This window comes from Bombus affinis, chromosome 3, assembly GCF_024516045.1.
Source record: "Bombus affinis isolate iyBomAffi1 chromosome 3, iyBomAffi1.2, whole genome shotgun sequence".
Classification (NCBI taxonomy): domain Eukaryota; kingdom Metazoa; phylum Arthropoda; class Insecta; order Hymenoptera; family Apidae; genus Bombus; species Bombus affinis.
The window spans coordinates 6,903,037-6,923,475 of NC_066346.1; the positions used below are offsets into that span (position 1 = coordinate 6,903,037).

Sequence of the window (20,439 nt, forward strand, 5' to 3'; positions counted from 1 at the left end):
TAGTACATCGCCGGAACTCTGTACTCAGCCCAGTGAACACGATGTACTGACGGTGTACGCTCCGTACAGGACTAATTACATCACCGACTCAACTAGCCGTCGACGATATGCGAGTTAGGTTACACGAATTACAATTAGCGCACGTTATCGCTACGCATCCATTGATGACGTCCACCAATTGTGACCGGCTCACTTCACTATCAATTCCTTCTTACTGTTTGTTTTGTCGTTCTGTGCAGCGTACAGGCACCGAAAATCAACGAAATGACGTGGACCGATATAATATGTACCTTTCCAAGGTGTCGTTATTACTGAAAGCCCACGTTATGCAAACCACAATACGTGTAATCACCTGATTAGATTTGATTTGTTAAATTGCATTAACCGCGCACGACCTGGATGCTTCCTTTCTTTCGCGGTATTTCGTCGCGTGCTAGCACCGGCGGGGTCAGGAACAGCGACTGCTTTAAGATTAATACAAGTTCGACGCAAGACTACCTAACAGAAACGTGACCTCATTTCATGAATCACCAATTTTATAATAGTAGCTGCCTCTGAGCTTTTCCGCTACTTTATTTACATCTCGATGTATTTGCAACTCTTTTCTTGAACGCTAAGGAAGCGTGGCCATATGCAACTGTTGGCACTGAATGGGCTTTATCAAGACATCGTACGAACAGAAACAACCGCGTAACGTGAATACAGGATCATGATGTTGTGGTTAAGGACTACTGGTCTTCTGTGAAGCATATTTGCGAGCGTTAATGAGAATCTGATGTATAATTCATCTAGAAACAGATCTTGCTATGAGGTTTTTCTTTAGTTTCTCAATGACATGAGATACATGACGCTTCCATTCCCTAGTTCTCTAAGGATAGAAATTTTCAGACATATGATCGCTCTTCAGACAAGTCGAACGTAGTCTTTAGTGTAGACAACGATGAACGTATAAAGTTCTCTGTGCTTCGCGAAGTACCCACTGTCCCATTTAAGATGTAACGTGAACGCTAACTATCGCAATCAGAATTTCTGGATCACTTTCCTGCATTCCACGCGTCGCGAACGTCGCGAAACAAATTGCGCGCCGATTTAAAAAAAAAAGAAACAAATTCGTTATATAAATTCTGATATTTTGGTCGTGAATCGTATTTGGCGACTTGCCAGCTAACAGGGGTTCGACTAACTGCGCGAATAATATGGTACAAGATGCACACCGGCTGTTGCATAACAGCTGAAGCAGAATGCGTATAGGTACGAGGATGATACGTCAAAACAGACCATACAAGCCTACTTCTGTTCCTGTCGACTGGCATAATGATCGCACAACTCGTTATTATGCAAATTGCATTAACAGTAGTAACGCGCCCTACTTCGTTAACGTACCGTTTTCTGAATTTTAGATTCGAAAATGCGAACGCATGACCGACTTTAACGCGGCATCGTTAAATTCAACTTCACTTATTTAAAATTGTGATTAATTTCATTTCGATAATCTCGAGAAAAATTATAATACTTTTCAGAGTTTGGAACTTCCTCTTGAATAATTTAAGAAGAATTTTCTTCTTCTTTTTTCATAAATTAGAATAACGTTAAATGTATCGTATGAATGGATTCATCACGTTGTTATAAATATATTACATCGATAAATTCTTTGTATTCTAGGTGATTGATATTAAGCCTTGAATATTGATGGCATTAATGCACCGTGGAGACAGAATTAAACTCTTGCTTGTATACGCTATAATATATGTAGAGTCCGTGTAAGACATTTAGATGCGACAAGTAATGAATAGATGATAATGATCTTGCTGAACTGGCAAGAATAGTTTCTATATATTTGCTGAGGATTCCGCGACAAATGTAATATAAAGTTATAGATGGGGACATAGATATTTAGGAAAATAAATAACATTTCACTCAACGTGTTTTCTTGAAAACTTTCTTGCCCCCGTTTATAATATCCAGATATTAATTGCAATTAATATTTAATAACCAAACAACATGGAATTAGTAAAAGTGAAAGTATCATCGCACCTCCTATACGACTCGAATATTTATTGGAATTAATGCGACTGACATTCCCGACGTACATAATATCATTGAATTTCGATAGCATTTAAAATTATTTTAGCAGCACAACAAAAATCGATTGTAACATTTAAAACTCAAAGTATAAATCTCATTAACAAGGTTGTACGGCTACTACAGGTGTATCCAAGATACGGAGGGTTGCAACTTTATACAGGAGAAATGGACCGACAAGGAAGGTAAACGAAACAGAGTGTGAACAAATAACGGTTTAAGGATAGGTATATGTCTGTGCATGTCTCTGTATTTATGTTTCCACGAATGAAAATAGAAAAGAAGAATTACAATAGAACGAACTGAAAGTGGATCTCGAATGGAACGCGAATCTCTCGTTCAGCTCATTTTCGTTCATAAAAACCAATGGTATCGCAATAGATCGAAAATTTTGTAACTGTTGCAACACGAAAGTAAGGAAAAAAGAGTTAAGAATTTAATGTTAAGCAGACTTGACCAAGAATTAGTGAATATTTAAAATGTAAATGCATGGGCCATTTAATAGCTGGCATGAAAGTAAAAAATACTGTTACGATTACGTAAGTGAAATCGACAAAATATGAATGATCCAATGCGCGCGTACTACGCGAGATTAATTTACGTACCCATGTGCTAATATATGTATGTATGTATATATGTATGTATAAATACAGTATGTTGCGCGCACGTGTGATATGTGAAAGAGTGACAGAAACAGAGTACAGACAACTTACGGGTATAGGTCATTTGGCCCCGGTAGTAAGAAGGAAGGTACACGTGTTGCGCGTGTGGAGGCTGCCCGTACACATTCATGGCTGCCATGCCGATTTCATCACCACCTACATTGTACGCCGTCGAGTAAGGTCATTTTTTATCAAAACGCTAATTTCGCACCATAAACACTGTTTCTAAATTTCGCTATCACTGGGTTGTTAAATAGCTGACTTTACGTAGCAGGAGATAGACCTACCGCGAGCGTAGTTTGTTCGTTTGCTTCGACTTCAACATTTTTATTAACTCACGTACTTGATAAGATATTCAACGTTCAACGTTTCAGCTATTTAAAAAGAAATGCATATAAATTTTTTTTTCTACTCTCTTTATACGTAGGAAAATAAAAATTTAATCGAATATTAAATAAGAAATAATACGATTGAAACTAATTTGATATAATTTGTAATTAGAATTTGATAGAGATTAGCGAATAGCAATTTTTATTCTATATTTGTACTTCATGTTTATTAGTGTAAAACAGATATGTAATTGTAAATTTTAATTAAGCAAACAAGCAAACCTGTTAGATCTATTGTTTGTTATGATTAAGTTTACATAAATTGTTAAAAAGGAAGAGAATTTAGTCTAAAGCATGTTGCTGTTAACTACTTACTATGTATATTAAATCTTACACAGATAACTATAGCTTTGTTTAATATAATTTAACCGAGAATAGACTATGTATGATGATACTACTATTTTCGAACAATAATCTTTTATCGTAGAATAGATTCCAAATTGGTACTCACGGATTCTAATAAAAATAGTATTACCTGTGTAAGGCAAATGCGACATTAACGTGAAAATTTTACTAGAATTGAAAATATTTACAATCTATGAGATTCCATAACAAATACTCGACAGGTATTTAATTAATTACTAACCTTTATTTATACGACTAAAGACTACGCGTCTATTTAGGAAAGTTAAATATTTTCTTCAAAGATAGCAACAACCCAGTGAACGTATGCTAAATACATGCTCTTGCGAAACTGAATGTAACATAAACGCAACAGAAAAAGCAAATAATATTTCCATATAGCTCCCTGACTTTATTTCAGAAATATAAAGTCAATAATTATAGCTTTTTATAAACATTTCTATCTTTTCTATTAAAGAAAATTCATCGTAAATGGTACATGTTTATCATCTAATCCATAAATGTCTAATACATACATAATATGGTTATCAATGTCTTTACTAATCTAAAATGGTTGTGTATTTGTGATTCCTCTTTAAATAGAATCTTGCTAATTTGTATTAAGGAAAATTATTATAGGATTCATAGTGTACATGCTAAAGTTCATACATTTGTATATTATCATGCGTTAAATAATTACATGCATGTTTAGAGTGAACTATTGTTGTAATGTAACTAAACGAAAACAAAAAGTGCCATTTCAATACGCCCTCTGCGTGTGTGTATCTTTGTAACATTTTATATCTCCTAGTGCAAGTTATTTTTTAATTATGTATGATGAACTGCAGTTTACAGCCAATATAATATATATGGAAGAACAAATCTACCATAAAATGCTATCGAAATATGTATATAAGTTCACGATAAAGTTATATCACAAAATTTGTTATTGTTATATACCAAACGTATTGTATAAAAAATATAATAGTAGAAGAAACTTATTCTTGTATATCATTATAAATCACGTTACGTTAATTTGACCTAAAATTTCAGATTTGTAAAATAATATAATACAGGTTATTATAATCTTTCCCTAATAAAAATAGTTGAATTAATTATATATCTATTATTTTATGTAAATATTTAATGCCTAAAAGCATAATTCCATGCAATAAATTTGCACTTATGTTGTGCAATAATTACTACAAACGAGGATGTATGTAATATTTTGCTATATATAAGCCGCACTATATAAGCTGTCACATCTATAAAAAAGCAAGATTACAGAAGCAGACCTACATATATTACAAACATATTAGCAAATACCTACTGATTATTATATTATCGATTACTATGCGATATTCTAGTAAAATAATATTCTAGAAAATGATAGCAGATCAGATTGGAAACAAACAAATTAGAATGATAGATTAAAATTTATCTTATTGTTATATAATACAAAAATATGCTGATTTAGCCAATTTAAAGATGTAGTTTGTTAGTTAATGTTACTTCAATATTTTTTGTGTTCGTATTTAGATACTTAATAAATTTTGCAAAACTACACAAAATATATTTATCATTAGAACAATATCTGAGATATTATAGAATAGGAAATATTAAACACAAACACTTACCCCCTTCGTCTTCGCTATCGCTCATAAACGTCTCTTGCATTGATTCAGGAGCTTGTACTCTGTATTTTTCTTCAATAGTAACTGTATGAGTCGTTGTAATGACGGTTTCTGTAACTACCTTCAATGTCTCGATGACGCTAATGTAACCAAGTTTTTGTGCAATATCTAAAGCTGTTTGTCCATTCTGTAGGAGATAGAACGTTATATAATTAGAACAATTAAATAAAATACGAAAACAAGTTTTTCATGAACTTGACATACATTAGTAGTAGTGTTCGGTTTTGCTTTACCCTCCAGCAGTAAATTAATCACTAACGTATGACCCTGTTGGGCAGCTTGATGCAATGGAGTATATCCAGCATTCGTGCTACTGTCAACAACTGCTCCAGATCGTAAAAGGAATCGTACCATCGCTGCTTGACCAAAATGAGCTGCCACGTGTAGCGGAGTATAACCAGCCTATAACACAAACAAACGTCTTTCTTAATCAAAAAATATTTTTAAAGAATTTCAATAATGAGAATTTTCGGATTATTATATTTCGTTATTCTAAAGCAAAAAATTGTTAAATGTGAATCAAACAAATAAAATTATATACCAAAGTACGTGAGTATAGCTTTAAGACAATAAAGTTCATATAAATTGAATTTATTTCTCAGATTATACCTAATGTGTAGCTAATAAATTGTAGCTAATTTAACAATGTTGTCGCACTAAAATTTATTTTTTATATTTCTAATTTTTTGTAATACACATATTTAATTAATAATATTTCTAAACAAAACAAAATATTACAATTTCCATAATATATCATACCTTTGTTTTAGCATCAATTTGAGCACCATTTTTAACGAGAATAGAGGCAACATTAACTTTGTCTTCTTGTGCGCACAAGTGAAGCGGCGTGAGACCATTCTAGGGAGAGAAATAATTATTAAACAATGAAATCAGATGTCATAAATATAATAAATTGTCGAAATTTATACTACCTTTGCCTTGTGATTTGTATCTGCTTTGTGCTCAATAAGCAGCGTTGACATATCGGTGTGGCCTTCTTGTGCACTCAAATGTAGCGGCGTAAATCCTGCTTTTGATTCTGCATTTGCTTTTGCTCCGTATTCCAATAAAGTAGTTGCAATATCCATCTACATCAAGCCCAAAAATTATGTTTAGATTATTATAAAGGATATATTACAAAATTTAATTTATTTGTATCTTTTAAGTTATTTACCTGATTCTTACGTGCAGCAATATGTAATGGTGTATGGCCATTTTTAGCCATAGCGTGAGGTGATGCACCCTTATCAAGTAGAAGTAATGCTACGTTTTGATGATCATAGTGAGATGCCACATGAAGTGGAGTCACTCCATTCTACGATTAAACAAAGAAATTAGTGTTTGACATAAAAATCATATTTGACATTGATAACGATATTTTATTTAAAAAAATAAATAGATGGCAATAGAGGTAATAACATTTATAACAGTTCTAACCTTTCCTTGAGCATCAACTGGTGCATTCTTCTGCAACAATAATCTCGCTACATTCATGTTACCATACTTAGCTGCCAAATGTAAAGGAGTAAATCCCTTTTTGGTCGTCGCGGTAAGCGATGCACTGTTTTCTAACAAAACGGATGCAACCTGTCATAGAACAATAAGTATATAAATTAAACTTAGTTATAATTATTGATAAATGATTAAATATGATATACATATATTTAAAATTTTACCTCTTCTTGGCCTTCTTTAGCAGCAATATGAAGTGGTGTATATAAATCTTTTGTAGTAGCATCTACATCGGCACCGTGTTGAAGTAATAACATCACGATATCAACATTACCCAATCGAGAAGCAACATGAAGCGGAGTTTGTTCTTCCTGCAATATTTATATCTTTCAAATCTACTATGACGCAATTAAATTTACTAAGTATTTACAAATTTCTAATATTCAAATAAAAAATCAATTATAGGATGGAATAAGAAAATTGACGTAGAATTAATATTTTTGTCACTATAACATGAATATTAAAATCAAAATTTACTAATACTGAATTCTTTTTCTTTACCCTTGCTCTGGCGTCAACTTGGGCACCATTTCTAAGAAGTATCCTGATAATATCAGTCTGATTTGCTCTGGCAGCTAAATGCAAAGGCGTTTCGCCTCTTACTGTCGGTATATCGGGACTAGCTGCGTGTTGCAGTAAATAAATCACTATATTCATGCACCCCATGAAGCTTGCTACATGTAGAGGCGTCAATCCAGACTAAGCAATAAAATGAATCTATTATTACTAAAAAAAATCATAATAATAATCTTCTTTTATTATCATATCGGTATAACGTATCGATTGTCTCTAATAATTTCCGTTTCTAATTAGAGGCAAATATAATTGATACTATAGTAACTATGATGTATACCTATGATGTAAGGTATTAAACTAAAGAAGTTAAACTATTGAACTGATATGCAAATGGAAATAATACCTCTGTAGTGGCTTCGATGCTAGCTTTGTGCTTTAAGAGGAGCTCAACGACCTTCAGTCTGTTCTTCTTGCAAGCAATATGGAGTGGAGTAAAGCCGTTTAGAGCTCGTGCGTTTGGATCAGCATTTCTATCGAGTAGAAGCTTAGCCACTCGTACGTGTCCGCAATGAGCTGCCACGTGTAGCGCCGTCAAGTAATCTACCGTCACTTCGTCCACGGGTGCTCGATGATACAATAATATCCTCGCAGCGTCAACGTGGTCTCCTTGAGAAGCCATGTGCAACGGCGCAAGACCATTCTGTCAACAGAAAACAAGCCGCAACTAATTCAGTCAGAAAACCTCTTACCTTGTACCAAAAGTATTCTTCAAGAAAACGCTTACCTTCGTCTTTGAACCAATTGGTGCCCCTTTCTCGATTAAAATGTCAACAACTTCGTGATGACCAGATCGTGCGGCGCAGTGAAGCGGCGTAAGGCCATCTCTCGTTTTCGCTTCGATATTTGCTCCCTTGCTCATAAGAAGATTCACCATTTTTATTTTTCCCCATTTTGCTGCAACGTGCATCGGCGTAATATTATGCTGCAAGATAGAAAAATAGTTATATATACTTAGCGATTATTCAGAACACACAATAAACTAGACAAGTGGATGATGTAGTTATAAATAGGTAAATAAACATTACGTTCGCAAAACGTTGTCACGTTTCTATAAGGACATTTTTTATATTTTCTATCTATTTCTATCACGTGCAGCTAAATCACCATACGTGAACCCATTATCGCAAATACCACATATATTTTTACAATCATATCTCACTCGTAATTGATACTCTAACATAAATATTTGATATCTTCCGCACAGTTCTCAATCACATGGCCATATCCGCAAATTACTCATCAAAGTCGTACTATGTAATCCGGTCTACATTTATCGTATACAAAATTACAGTCCAAGTTACTTAGAAATTCCTCACCTTCGCCGCAAAATTTACGTTTGCTCCTCTGTCGTAAAGCAAGGAGGCAATTCGATCGTTACCATAATGAGCAGCAATGTGAAGCGGTGTAAAACCGCTCTTCGATGTTACGTCGGGATTGTGATCGTTCTGAAATAAAAATAAAGAATTATAAATTTATGGACATTGAATCGATTCCTTTTCGCATACCGATCACATCGGATTGAATATATATATATATATAGGGATATAGGGCTTCAACGACAAACTATTGCAACATACTTGTAAAAGTAGGGCAGCTGCTTTGCAATCGTCTTTCTTGGCAGCAATGTGGAGGGCAGGCAATCGAACTTTACCACGAGTGTCATTTTCCAACAGAACTGCTACTACCTTATCGTGACCCTGTTGCATCGCTACTGCTAATGGGGTGAAGCCATCCTACAAACACAAAGAGTATATTAGATTCATGTTATACGTACTAATTAAAAATCTACATAATTTTTACATTCCATTAAATACGATATAAAAAGTTCTTAAATATGTACATATATAATATATTAGAATATATTGTGATACTGTGACGTATCAACAGAATTAAAATACAAATTTATGTTTTATTGTAATAATATAATAGGAAGCCAGATCCGAAGAGGAAAATAGTTGAGACGTTAAAGGATAATCCTGCAGTGCAACTGAATTATGCGAATATGTAAAGCTATTCGAAAAAGATAGCAAAGGAGATGAAAGTGGTTGATTATGAAATATTTATATAATATTTGCAAAGTATGGCAAATATTGTAAGGAAAGGAAAAACGTGAAAAATGTGTAAAACAAATAGAAATACTTTTCCTTGCACATTCCCTTCATTTCTGTATATTTAAATTTTTCATAAATGCGTAAAGATCTACAGTCTAGTAATAAATGCAAACCTCAATTCATAAAATGTTTAATTAACGATATCAAGCTTGTTTACATACCTCAGTAGCCAATGTTTGATTGGCACCTTTACTCAGAAGGAACTTGACTACAGAATCATGATTTTCCTGTGCGGCCATATACAGTGGTGTGAACCCATTTTGCGATTGTGCATTCACAGAAGCACCTCGTTGTACCAGCAATTGTACCACCTCCTCCTGTCCAGCTATGTAAAGAGATATTAATTTCAACTCGGAATGCTCATCCCACGTATATTATGTTGAATACACTACTTTTTACAAAAAAAAAAAAAAGCTTGGAACACTTTGTAACTAGAAAAGAGAAAAACATGTATTTGCCAATTTTAGCATATTTGTATTAATATTAATGAAAATCATTGATAAGTCAAAATTTTCGCTTTTTGTAGCAATTTTATTTGTAAAATAAAATATCGTGTTGTTGGCCGATCTTACTTTACAACAAAATTGCCTCATTGATTTTGGTATTGAATATGTATCTTTAGTAAAAAAATTATTACCATCTTCTTAAATATGTTGATTATTATAATATTATTATAATTATACGAACGAATGAAATCTTTGAATTTTTCGACGTGCTTTCGAAAGGCTTATATCTTTGAACTTAACCGGTTTTTCTCTTTTTCAATTATGTCATATTGCGTTAAACCTGTTTTAGCCATCAGGTAACATAAAAATTTTAAAAATTGGACTTATTTCACTATCTATATATAGAAATAGACTATATATTTCTCATAAGTAATAGTCGAAGATAGAATATACGCTGAATACTAAGCAATTAAAGTTATGCTATAAAGTTATACTGGAAAGCTAGTATTACACTAAAGAAACCAATAGTGAAAGTGTTAAATAACTGGAAACATATATTCGATCGCAATAACTCCTTCGTCCTTAAAAAATACGTAAATGATAAGAATGGTAATGCTTCTACTTACCAAGAGAAGCAATATGTAATGCCGTATTTCCCTTTTTGGTAGCAGCATCGACCACTGCTCCACGGTTAAGAAGTTCTCTGACGATTTCCAAATGTCCATCTTTAGCTGCCAGATGTAAAGCGTTTAAGCCATTCTGTAATTAATAGGTCCTCGTACATTCTCAGCCCATTAAGTTCTCTATATTAAATCTATCTTCCAACAATGAAAATCCTCCTGCATCGTTTGGACGCAAATTATATGCTTTTAGAGGTAAAGGTTTCGTTTGAATTTAAGAAAAATATGAATTTCATGCTAAATATTTTCATAAAATATTAATCCGTAAAATCTGTCGTTAAAGAAAATCAATCACGTTTACGTTATCATGAATGCACACCGATATAAATATATTTTTTCATTTACTAAATATCAATAGAGTCAAGGAAATGTTTTATTATTGTACATAAATGCTTTGTTTTTTTATTATTTTCATAAATGTTTTATTATTATTCAATGTTAAATAAAAAACAAAAAAGTTATCGTTTGCAAAGTTTACAAATGTCATGGAGCGGTAATATTGAAACAAAATTCGCATGACGTTTTCATCCATGATACTCTCTAAGGGTTAAAAGCCTTTTCTTCGGCTAAAACTGAAGCAAAAAAAAAAAAAAAATGAAAAATTCGGGGACCGCGTTACTGCCAATATTTTATCCGTATTTGGCGATTTTCATAAATCAGAGAATCACGTAAAATAATAAGAGAAAACTATGCTTACAGCATTTGAAGCATTAATGTCCACTCCCGATTCCAAGTACTCCAAAACCTTTTCCAGCTGCCCTGCGCGAGCCGCACGAAGAAATGCCGTACTAGGGTCGCTCTGAAATACCAAAAGAAGAAAACGTTGTAGTAATAAAAAACTGCATCGTGAGTAAAATAGCAAGGAATACGTTGGAATACGAACACGCCGACTACTGAATAATTAATAACGTAACTCTGCTTGGATTGTTTGGATACTTTCTTTCGCGGTCAAGTATTACGCGCGTGTTTAATCATTCGTCACGTTCTTCTTTGCGGTTGTTTTGTCCTACACCAATCAGATATGCTCAACCGAGCAAAAAGTACATGAATGTAAGTGGACACTTGTTACAGATCTCTTAACGTATCGCTGAACAGATAATTGGCCAACTAGATATCATTTTTCATATATAGCTGAAATAGATGAAATAGCGTTCTCAAATCTTTTACAATTCGCAACCTTCTTTTTTGTAAATTATAGAATAACCTACAAACTCTTTCTCACAGTTGCGCAAAAAAGCATTCCTAACAGTTAAGTATCATCGGATACAACTGCTAACAGAATAATCCAACGTAGCCATATTAGAGCGAATAAGTGAATGGAATGTAAAACCTGATAAAAAGTCGTTTTATTAAAAGATGAAAGTATGTAGTACATGCAAATACTTTCTGTAACCACCGCACATGCGAAACTGTATAAAATATTTAAAGTAAAATATCCGTTTCAATATTTATACAGTAAACGAAACAAATTTTTATTTGCATCCTTTTTTTTTTAATTATATTCATAAAAATATTACATACTATTATATTAGATACTGGAATTTTCATAAACATCGGCGGTCTACTAATTAAAAATGGGTAACCATCTATAAAACACATTGATTAAATATTTCACCAAGTTTAGGAAAATTACTTCTAAGTGATGAAATTTGATTCATAGAAAAAAGGAAGGGAATAATAGCAACTACCACATAGTCGCTATTAATCTATTAAATCCATACGCGTTTCAACTTATCGTAATTAGTAAGAGGCTGACAAAGTAGGTGCGCCATATTACGCCGTTTATCCCGAATCATATTGCGGATAAGTAATTAATGTAGAACGTGGGGTGTCCGCGCCGTGCTGTCTGCGCGAACGAGATACGACAACCGTCTCCTTTTCCCTCTTTTTACTGCGTTCGCCTTCACCCTATTTTTCGTTCAATCTTTCTCTCTCTTCCCATCGTCATGCTTGGCCCATTTGATTCTTCGCCGGGGACGAGCGCGCCTCGTTCACGACTCACGACTTGCAACTGGTTTTATAAGTTGCAATATATCGCTTCTTCTTCGGCCTACGCACCAACCAGCAGAATAAATACGTCTGGCTAGGGATATTGTTGCAGTTCAAGGGAACGCGAGACAAGGATTTTTTTCAGATTCAGCTGTCTCCGGCGTATTTCTTCGTGCATTTAAATAAATGTGACGAGTAAATTTTCAATCTTTAATTTACGAACGCAGAAACATAGGTACCGTTGTTACTTACAAGTCCAGCATCAACAGCCGAAATTAATCAATAGAATTACATAAACGATTTAAATGTTACAAATTTAACGTCGAATTAATTTAAACTAACATTAAAAAAAGACTGTGTTGATAATGTTAAAAGAAATTTATAATAAGACATTATACTGTTTATTTTACTCGAATGTATTCTACAAATTTCAATTAAAGTATTATTTAGAATATCTATAACACAATATTTTGTTATTATTTTTCTTACTCAATAATACGTAACTGATAAGCAACGTATGTATAAAGTGTTTGTACATTATTATCTTCATTTTGGTATTTACACGTCCTATATTTTTATTCATTGATTTCCTATGATCTAAAATTGTCTCAGATTTTATAAAAAAAAGATTCGCACTATCGAAATAAAATACAAAATTCCATCAAAAGAATAAAACATTTATATTTTAATGCATCGAATATGGAGAAACGCCTTGATTTAAGTTGATCTTCAAGCCCGAATATCTTGGAATTTGTTCATAAACCTGGTAATTCGGGGCTGTATGCAAAGTGGTCAAATATTCGAGGACATTTAAATTGCATTACGAATGCGTGTAATTTCTCGATATGCATATGTACTTATATCTCGTGACAGATCTACGGTGTACTTAAATCAACCGGTATCTTGTATGCAAGTCGGGTGTAAAGAACCTCCTGCGCTTGCAAAGTCCTCCGTCATGCTTTAAATAATTCAGCGAACCGTTACTCCGACACGTGGATAGTCCCTTCTATGTCTGTCTCTCCCATCTTCTTTCACTGTCTTAAACTACCTGCCCCATCTCATTTCTTTTTTTTTCAAGGTATGCTGCATCTTCCATGGTACAACGACGAAGGTCCGAGACGAACGCCGGTCACTGCACTCATTACTCTTTGCTTTGCCGTGGAAACGTTCATCGTAGACTCGCGTAATTCTTAAATTGGCGCTCGTTATCCAAACGTGTCGATAAATTATTAACGTAGATCAACGTTTCCCAACCATTTCCAAGTCGTGTGTGACCCCGTTTTACAATTGTCAAATAATCTCCTCAAATTTACACAAAAAGATATTTTTAATAGAATATAAGTTTAAATGGTATTCTTTAGTTTACCAAAAATCAGTATTAGAAGTATTGATTAAGTATTGCAACGTAGACATACTGCAGTGAGTAAATATCAAAATTTATCGTAATTTAATGATGAAAGTGCGGGTTTTTATGCATCTATGCGAAATTTAAACATGCAAAAACGCACAGGATACATACAATGTAGAAAGATACATAAAATATTCATAGTATCCATTACAATTTTTACTAGATAAAACGAATTTCTATTGACGCTCTATTTCTTTAATTGCGTCCATAAAAATATAAATTTGTATAAATATTCGAGATATAATTAGGATAATATTTGATATGAAACGTCTTCCTATTATAAGATGTATAAAATAAATGTAAATGTAGATAACAGCGGCAACCCACGAGGGAATACTTTATGGTTCTTAGAAAACACTTTGTAGTACCTTAGGGGTTGCGACTCACGTTGAGGATGATTAAATTCTACCTGAGTAGAATAGATTCATGATAAATATTATAGCCATATGGTTTAAATATTTACAAAAAGGACATTAAAACTTTTATGCTCAGAGAGATTGTATCAAATTATATTTCACTTGTAATGAGAAAATACCGTAATTTCATCTGTATCGAGATCTCATCTCATATAAATTAGCTTTGAACATGTGACTGATACAGGTATCCATGTAATGCAATTTAATCGATCACAGTCATATAAATGGCTAGAATTATCTGTATTTAAATCTGAGCATAACATCAGAGAATAATTATTATTGAACGTATTTTATATTATTCATATTCATGATATGTAGGTATTACAAATGCTATAAATAACGATTTAATATCTGATGAATATTAAAAAGACTTTCTTTTAATCTTGAAATACACAGTACCGGTTGTCAGTTTACTTTCCTTTTTTAAATCAACTATCACGACTACAAGGGTTGGTTTCTATTTACAGGTGTATGCAACTGACTCGACATAGTTTTCCTTAAATGGTCCACGTTGATTGGATACCTTCGTTTGCACAAGAAGAAGTGCATTGTCCACATAGCTTGTTTTGAAAATAACAGTGAAAAGAAGACGTCAAATACAACATATCATTTAACATATATGTATACAAAAAATTTCTGAAAGCCACAAGGATAGGAGTTATATTTGAAGTCAATATTTAATCAATTTTCCAGCCAGTTGGTTTAAAAAGTTAATTAAGACATATTTCTCTAAAGAATCTCAGACAATGATAAACAAGTTGCACTGTAAATAAACTTGAAAACTAACTATTTCACATAAAATTCAATTGCTCATATAGCTTCTGTTGTATTATACTATCTTATCTTTCTACCTCTTTCTATCTCAATTCTTCTGTTTATTCTGTGTACTATAACAACAATATATGAATATCGTCACTCAAATTTTGATTATTATAATAAATAGCCTGTAACTTGAAAACCTATTAGATAAAGAAGTCGAAATATCAATAATAATGTAACTCTGAATTTTTTCAGAATTTTTAAATACCTACAATATGAAAAAAATTATACTAAGAGTACTAAGAAGGATTAATACAATTGATCCTACTGTATAGTCACGTATTTTACTTGAATAAATATTTCTACTGTTTAATTAAAACCATTATCTGTTTTAATTTCTTCTTAGATCTGTACTCTATCTACAAAAATTATAGCAGTGTTTACCATACTGTTATGCACGATTTAGGATACCTATATATGCCTGTATACGGAACAAAATTGAGCAAAAACCTGTGTTAAGACACAGGAAGTAGTTGGTTCGCTCTAAGAAAACTATGGTAACTAATGACTTACACCCAGGTGAGTAGATAGCCTCGGTCATTGTCTGGCTTGGGACGCTTTAAGGGCTTCTACAACCCTTTAAGGGAAGACGAAAGAACACCACAAATTGAAAACGAATAGCGTCGTTTAAGCTACATTATCAAGTTCGGTACAATTTATGTTACTTTTATACACTAATATCGAAGGTTAAAAGCAAAACTAGTTGATAGAATACGGTGTTACTTTTATACAAAACAGTTACTTATACTGATAGAAATTTCAACAAAAGCTAATAGCCAGAGAATATTGATAAGTTTGTTGAGAACTGGTTTTTTTAAATAACAACTCATGGAGAAGTTTCTAACGCGGGAGAGTTTCAATGCTTTAGTTTCAAACAAAGTTACAGACACCAAGGTATTAATGTCTGACTTTTTCTTTCAGTCGCGCTTATACGAATACATATATGACGCAGAATAAAAAAATCTTGCGAAGAATTATTGATATAACTCGAATTAATCGAACTCGTTATAACGAATTAAATAATTGAGAATTACGGTGATATAAGCCGATTTATTGTTATCTTTCGTAAGATGAACCTTTGAATTTGTTATTACGAGAAACTTAATTTTTCTCTCTTTTTTTTTTAATATTAGGGAAGCGTGTCATGGTAAAAACTTACAAGTTATAAGTTATAGCTTATGTTACCTGCTTGACTATGAAATTGAACGACTGAGAAACAATAATAGCATATAGAGAGATCGCGCTATGTTACCGTTGTAATAACATATAATGTAACAGTTTAACAATATTGCACAGTGATTTACGCTTTTACGTTAACATAATCAAGATTCTTGCACTGTTAGACTTCGACGTTTCGAAGTGTATAATGATAGCAAGTGTAATAGCTATGCGTCTTCCTGCAATTTCTGGCTACGTACCAAGCTAACTATAGCTATGCCATGCACCAAACGCACTCCTATAGACACAGAGTGCGTACGAATGACCGCTTCGGGTTCACATTGCGACCAGACAACCGGAAATACAGGTTGACGCCGAATAATCACAGAGCCGGTTCATATTGCATATTCGCGACCCTGACTTCATCATCTATTATTAGCCACTGGGTTTCTTTAGACATTTAAGTCGGTACATATGTATACATTATTAACAGATTAGATGCTAAAGTATGCGCGGATGTCTCCGAATATTACAAACAGATTAGCTTTGAATACAACCTGCTCCATAATTTCAATTGACGCACCGCCTCTGGTAATTAGACAATTACTTATACGCGTGACTTTACTCTTTAACATATATGAGCGTATATAACATTATATGAATTATACAGTTATTGAAAATTCTACGTGTTTGGATTATCTACTAAATGTTATAACGAGTATAATCCATTCTGAATATTTTATATATTTTTACGGGTTGTATCCATTCTGCGCACGTTTGTACTTTCGAATTTTCCATAAATCTAATTCGTGTTTACTAGACTGCGAATGTTCATGAAGTTACGTGAAATTTGAATATATAAAAATATTCGTAAAAACCTGAATCTGCATAAACATCTGTAGTCTAGTTATTGTGTTGTATAAACAGCATTTTCTTAACTCTTTTACTGCGGATCTATCAGTTATATACCGAGATATTATTTAAAAAAAAAAGATACATATACTTAATATGATAGCCTGTTATAGAATCATTTTTATCCGTTTATACGCGTTACACCATAATTAATTGTGGGAAATTCTCCAATTGTCACAAGCATATCTTTCTATACTAACAGTACCAGCTTCAACTTCTATTACAATTTCGAGGGTATTTAGCAAAAATGTTGAATCGTTGAAAACACAATCTCGAACAAGACAAATCGAAAGTCGAACATTGGATTAAACATCCGCGATTGTTAACGTGCAAATAATAGGAAACGAATCTCATAGAAAAAGAAATTTAGATCATGGTACACATGTATTTCTAGTACTAATCGATCCATTTGTTTCATCGTTCTACTTTCAGTCCAAGTTGCAGACAATGCACGTAAACGTACCAATTTTTTATCCCGCAGTAAAATAAATCTCTTTCTCTGCTTTCCAATAACGAAATACCTTGCCAGCAGCTAAACTAGAAACCCGGCGATACAAAAATCGTGAAAGTAACAGAGTCTCGCTTTTTCGAGTCGTCGACAGGAAGGGATCCACCGGCTACTCTCGTTTCTATCAACGGGGAACAACGACCCAACGACGAGAGAGATTTTAGCCCACGTCGATGGAGTCCGGGAAAATTAAGCTGTGCAGAAACCAGCACGAAGGACGGTAATTAAGGATACGACAATGGAAAAAGGAGGACGGGTTCATCGACTGCGTAAAGAAGTAACAGATGATAGCGTCAGGATAATAAGGAACAGAAGAAACGGAGCATGCAAAAGTCGGCAAGGACAAGAATGCGAGAAAGAAGAAATAGAAATAACATAAACTTCGAAGCGTGTTCTCACGAGCTTACTGCTCGCTCGTGTTCGAATCAATGCATTAATGTAGAAGGGACTTGTTGTCCTCGACAATATCTATTATCCCGTGAAACGTGAAGTGTCTATGTCTATAATAAAATCGGAATGATGAAACCGACGGAAATACCGAATTGTTTGTTGATGGATATAGTTGCAACCGGTGGTAATTTTATGCCTGACGTGTTCCACTCTTTTGGAATTCATAAGATTTCACATTTACCAAAGTGTTTCGCTGTCGTTTATTTATGTGCTCAAATCGAATATGTCATGTAAGAATCGCTCAAGAAGTATTATAACAGTTGATTATTTGTAGTATTAGAAATTTGTAGCAGAGAAATCAGTTTTAGCACGACTATGTCTATATTTGAAATTTATATTAAGACGTGTGAACAAATTCAAAGGCTGTTATAGCGGTACATACGTGTTGTTTGAAGGCGCGTTCATAATCTGTCGTACTTTTATTATTTCTTAAATACAATTGTATGTAGAGCATTGCCACTTCCATTTATTTTCTGTGTTTGCCTCTACTATATTTGCGAGGACGAGACGCTTACAATAATCGTGATTAATATTATTAACATTAACGACGTGGATTTAAAAAATTATTTTGCTGTAATTTTGTACCACAAAAGAGTCGACTTATAATAGTTTTATTTTAAAAATTAATAGGAAGAAAATTAAAGAACCGAAGATTAAAATTAAAATTAAAATTAAAGAAAATTAAAGAAATTAATAGAAAGAAAATTAATGCGCAATAAAGAATCCATTTTATTAAAATAAGTATCATATTTATAAGTTACTCTATAAATTCTCAAACATATTTAATAAAACTCAATAACATATCATTTATATAGCGATACACAAATTGCACACGATGATTGAGTAACCATTAAAGTTGTAAATATTAAAAGGCAATTAATTATTCTATATAATACGACCATATTATTTCGGCAAGCTGATTATTCCCTCTGATAATTATTTCATGAAATAAATAATTAGCCGTTGCCACTAGTAGTAGTATAATCAGTAATGGTGATAGTAGTAGTAGTAACGATGAAATGTCGGCGACACTGATAATAGCAGTACGAAGTTGCAAGTGTAAACGTAGGAGGAAGAAGTACGCATTAAAGAGCATCCTATTGAGCCGGTATGCGTGTGATCAAGGTATCATTATTAAAATACCGTGTTTTTTTGTATACCTTCCGTGGGAATGAAGTATCGTCAATGCCACGAAGTATTCTAATTTACTTTCTTATCTTGATCCAAGAGCAGTCGTGCTTTAATTAATAGACACTTTGTTCGAATACCAGCTAAATCTATTTAGTAAAAACCACTGACATGAACGATTACAAATTATAGTATATTTCCTAAAATAGTTTCCGAGCTATCAAGCATTAAAAATTCATAGGCCTTGTTTGATAATATAATATCCATATTTGCTATCAAAAATGTATCAATAGAAAATGTATCAACACAAAACCAAATAAAAAGAATATCCGTTCTATTTAGAAAAAATAATTCAGACATGAATATTTCGATATATTTTAAAATTTGTGCATTTATATATACACACATATAATAATGATTAATCGTAAGCTTGGTACTATCAGGCAAACACAAAATTATATTGAGGACAATTGTAAGTTTCCACGATAAGATATATCTACGTACAATACAAATCCAATTTAAAAATACCTCGCTTAAAAATGCATTACACGCTCGCAACTAATAAAAAAATACTTTGAAATGAAATCGTCAAAGCAAGTTGTACATATTACAGCTACGCAATAAAAGTTGGAATATTGTTGGGAAAAGGCGGCACGAATATATGAGTTACCCATTCCCCATACTCTTTGAGCGTTTTATTTATATCAGGATCCATGAAATATGTTTTCGTTAATCAAATCGTTCCTCGAACTTTTGACAGAGAACAGGACCGGCATACACTTAACCAAGACCTCAACCTACTACACGCCACGATGCTGGGCATAATAGTTAAAAATAACACCAAGGTATCGTTCGAATCACGACCGCAAAACATGCTCGTTTCGCGTACAAACTGCATCGTTTTCGCGTCTTTTTTTCGCCGACAATCCAAACCGAAGAAGACTCCCCCTTTTCTTCGTGGTTTTAATTAAATTTATCAGTGTAGCTGAGAATCCTCTTAAGACAAGGTTCCCGCGAGTTTTACAGGGAAGAACTTCCCACGGATACGTCCAACCCTCTCGCTAAACAATATCTTTCACGATGATCTCAACTCGCGGTGTCGTCGTTTATCAATGAATGTTACCCGGTATGTTTCGACCGAATACGTGCAAACACTG

At 33.2% G+C, this 20,439-nt stretch overlaps 1 protein-coding gene across 37 annotated transcripts in view; it reads right to left on the minus strand.

The window, feature by feature from the left end:
* The window catches only part of LOC126914137 (ankyrin-3-like), a 93,515-nt gene that overhangs the window by 53,019 nt on the left and 20,057 nt on the right, over positions 1 to 20,439 (minus strand). For 36 of the 37 annotated variants that reach the window (XR_007709582.1, XR_007709581.1, XR_007709580.1 and 33 more), the window contains exons 3-18: positions 11,192 to 11,293; positions 10,441 to 10,573; positions 9,530 to 9,693; positions 8,835 to 8,990; positions 8,574 to 8,702; positions 7,982 to 8,179; positions 7,601 to 7,897; positions 7,183 to 7,380; positions 6,846 to 6,992; positions 6,607 to 6,756; positions 6,344 to 6,484; positions 6,102 to 6,257; positions 5,929 to 6,027; positions 5,374 to 5,571; positions 5,113 to 5,296; positions 2,796 to 2,900 (exon numbers count right to left, since the gene is read on the minus strand). Coding sequence is in view for 33 of the 37 variants with exons in the window: in XM_050717648.1 (XP_050573605.1) it covers positions 2,796 to 2,900; positions 5,113 to 5,296; positions 5,374 to 5,571; positions 5,929 to 6,027; positions 6,102 to 6,257; positions 6,344 to 6,484; positions 6,607 to 6,756; positions 6,846 to 6,992; positions 7,183 to 7,380; positions 7,601 to 7,897; positions 7,982 to 8,179; positions 8,574 to 8,702; positions 8,835 to 8,990; positions 9,530 to 9,693; positions 10,441 to 10,573; positions 11,192 to 11,293 (2,557 nt within the window). In the remaining 4 variants the exon portion in view is untranslated. The remainder of the gene's footprint in view (positions 1 to 2,795; positions 2,901 to 5,112; positions 5,297 to 5,373; positions 5,572 to 5,928; positions 6,028 to 6,101; positions 6,258 to 6,343; positions 6,485 to 6,606; positions 6,757 to 6,845; positions 6,993 to 7,182; positions 7,381 to 7,600; positions 7,898 to 7,981; positions 8,180 to 8,573; positions 8,703 to 8,834; positions 8,991 to 9,529; positions 9,694 to 10,440; positions 10,574 to 11,191; positions 11,294 to 20,439) is intronic. The other variant, XM_050717633.1, reaches the window with a different exon arrangement.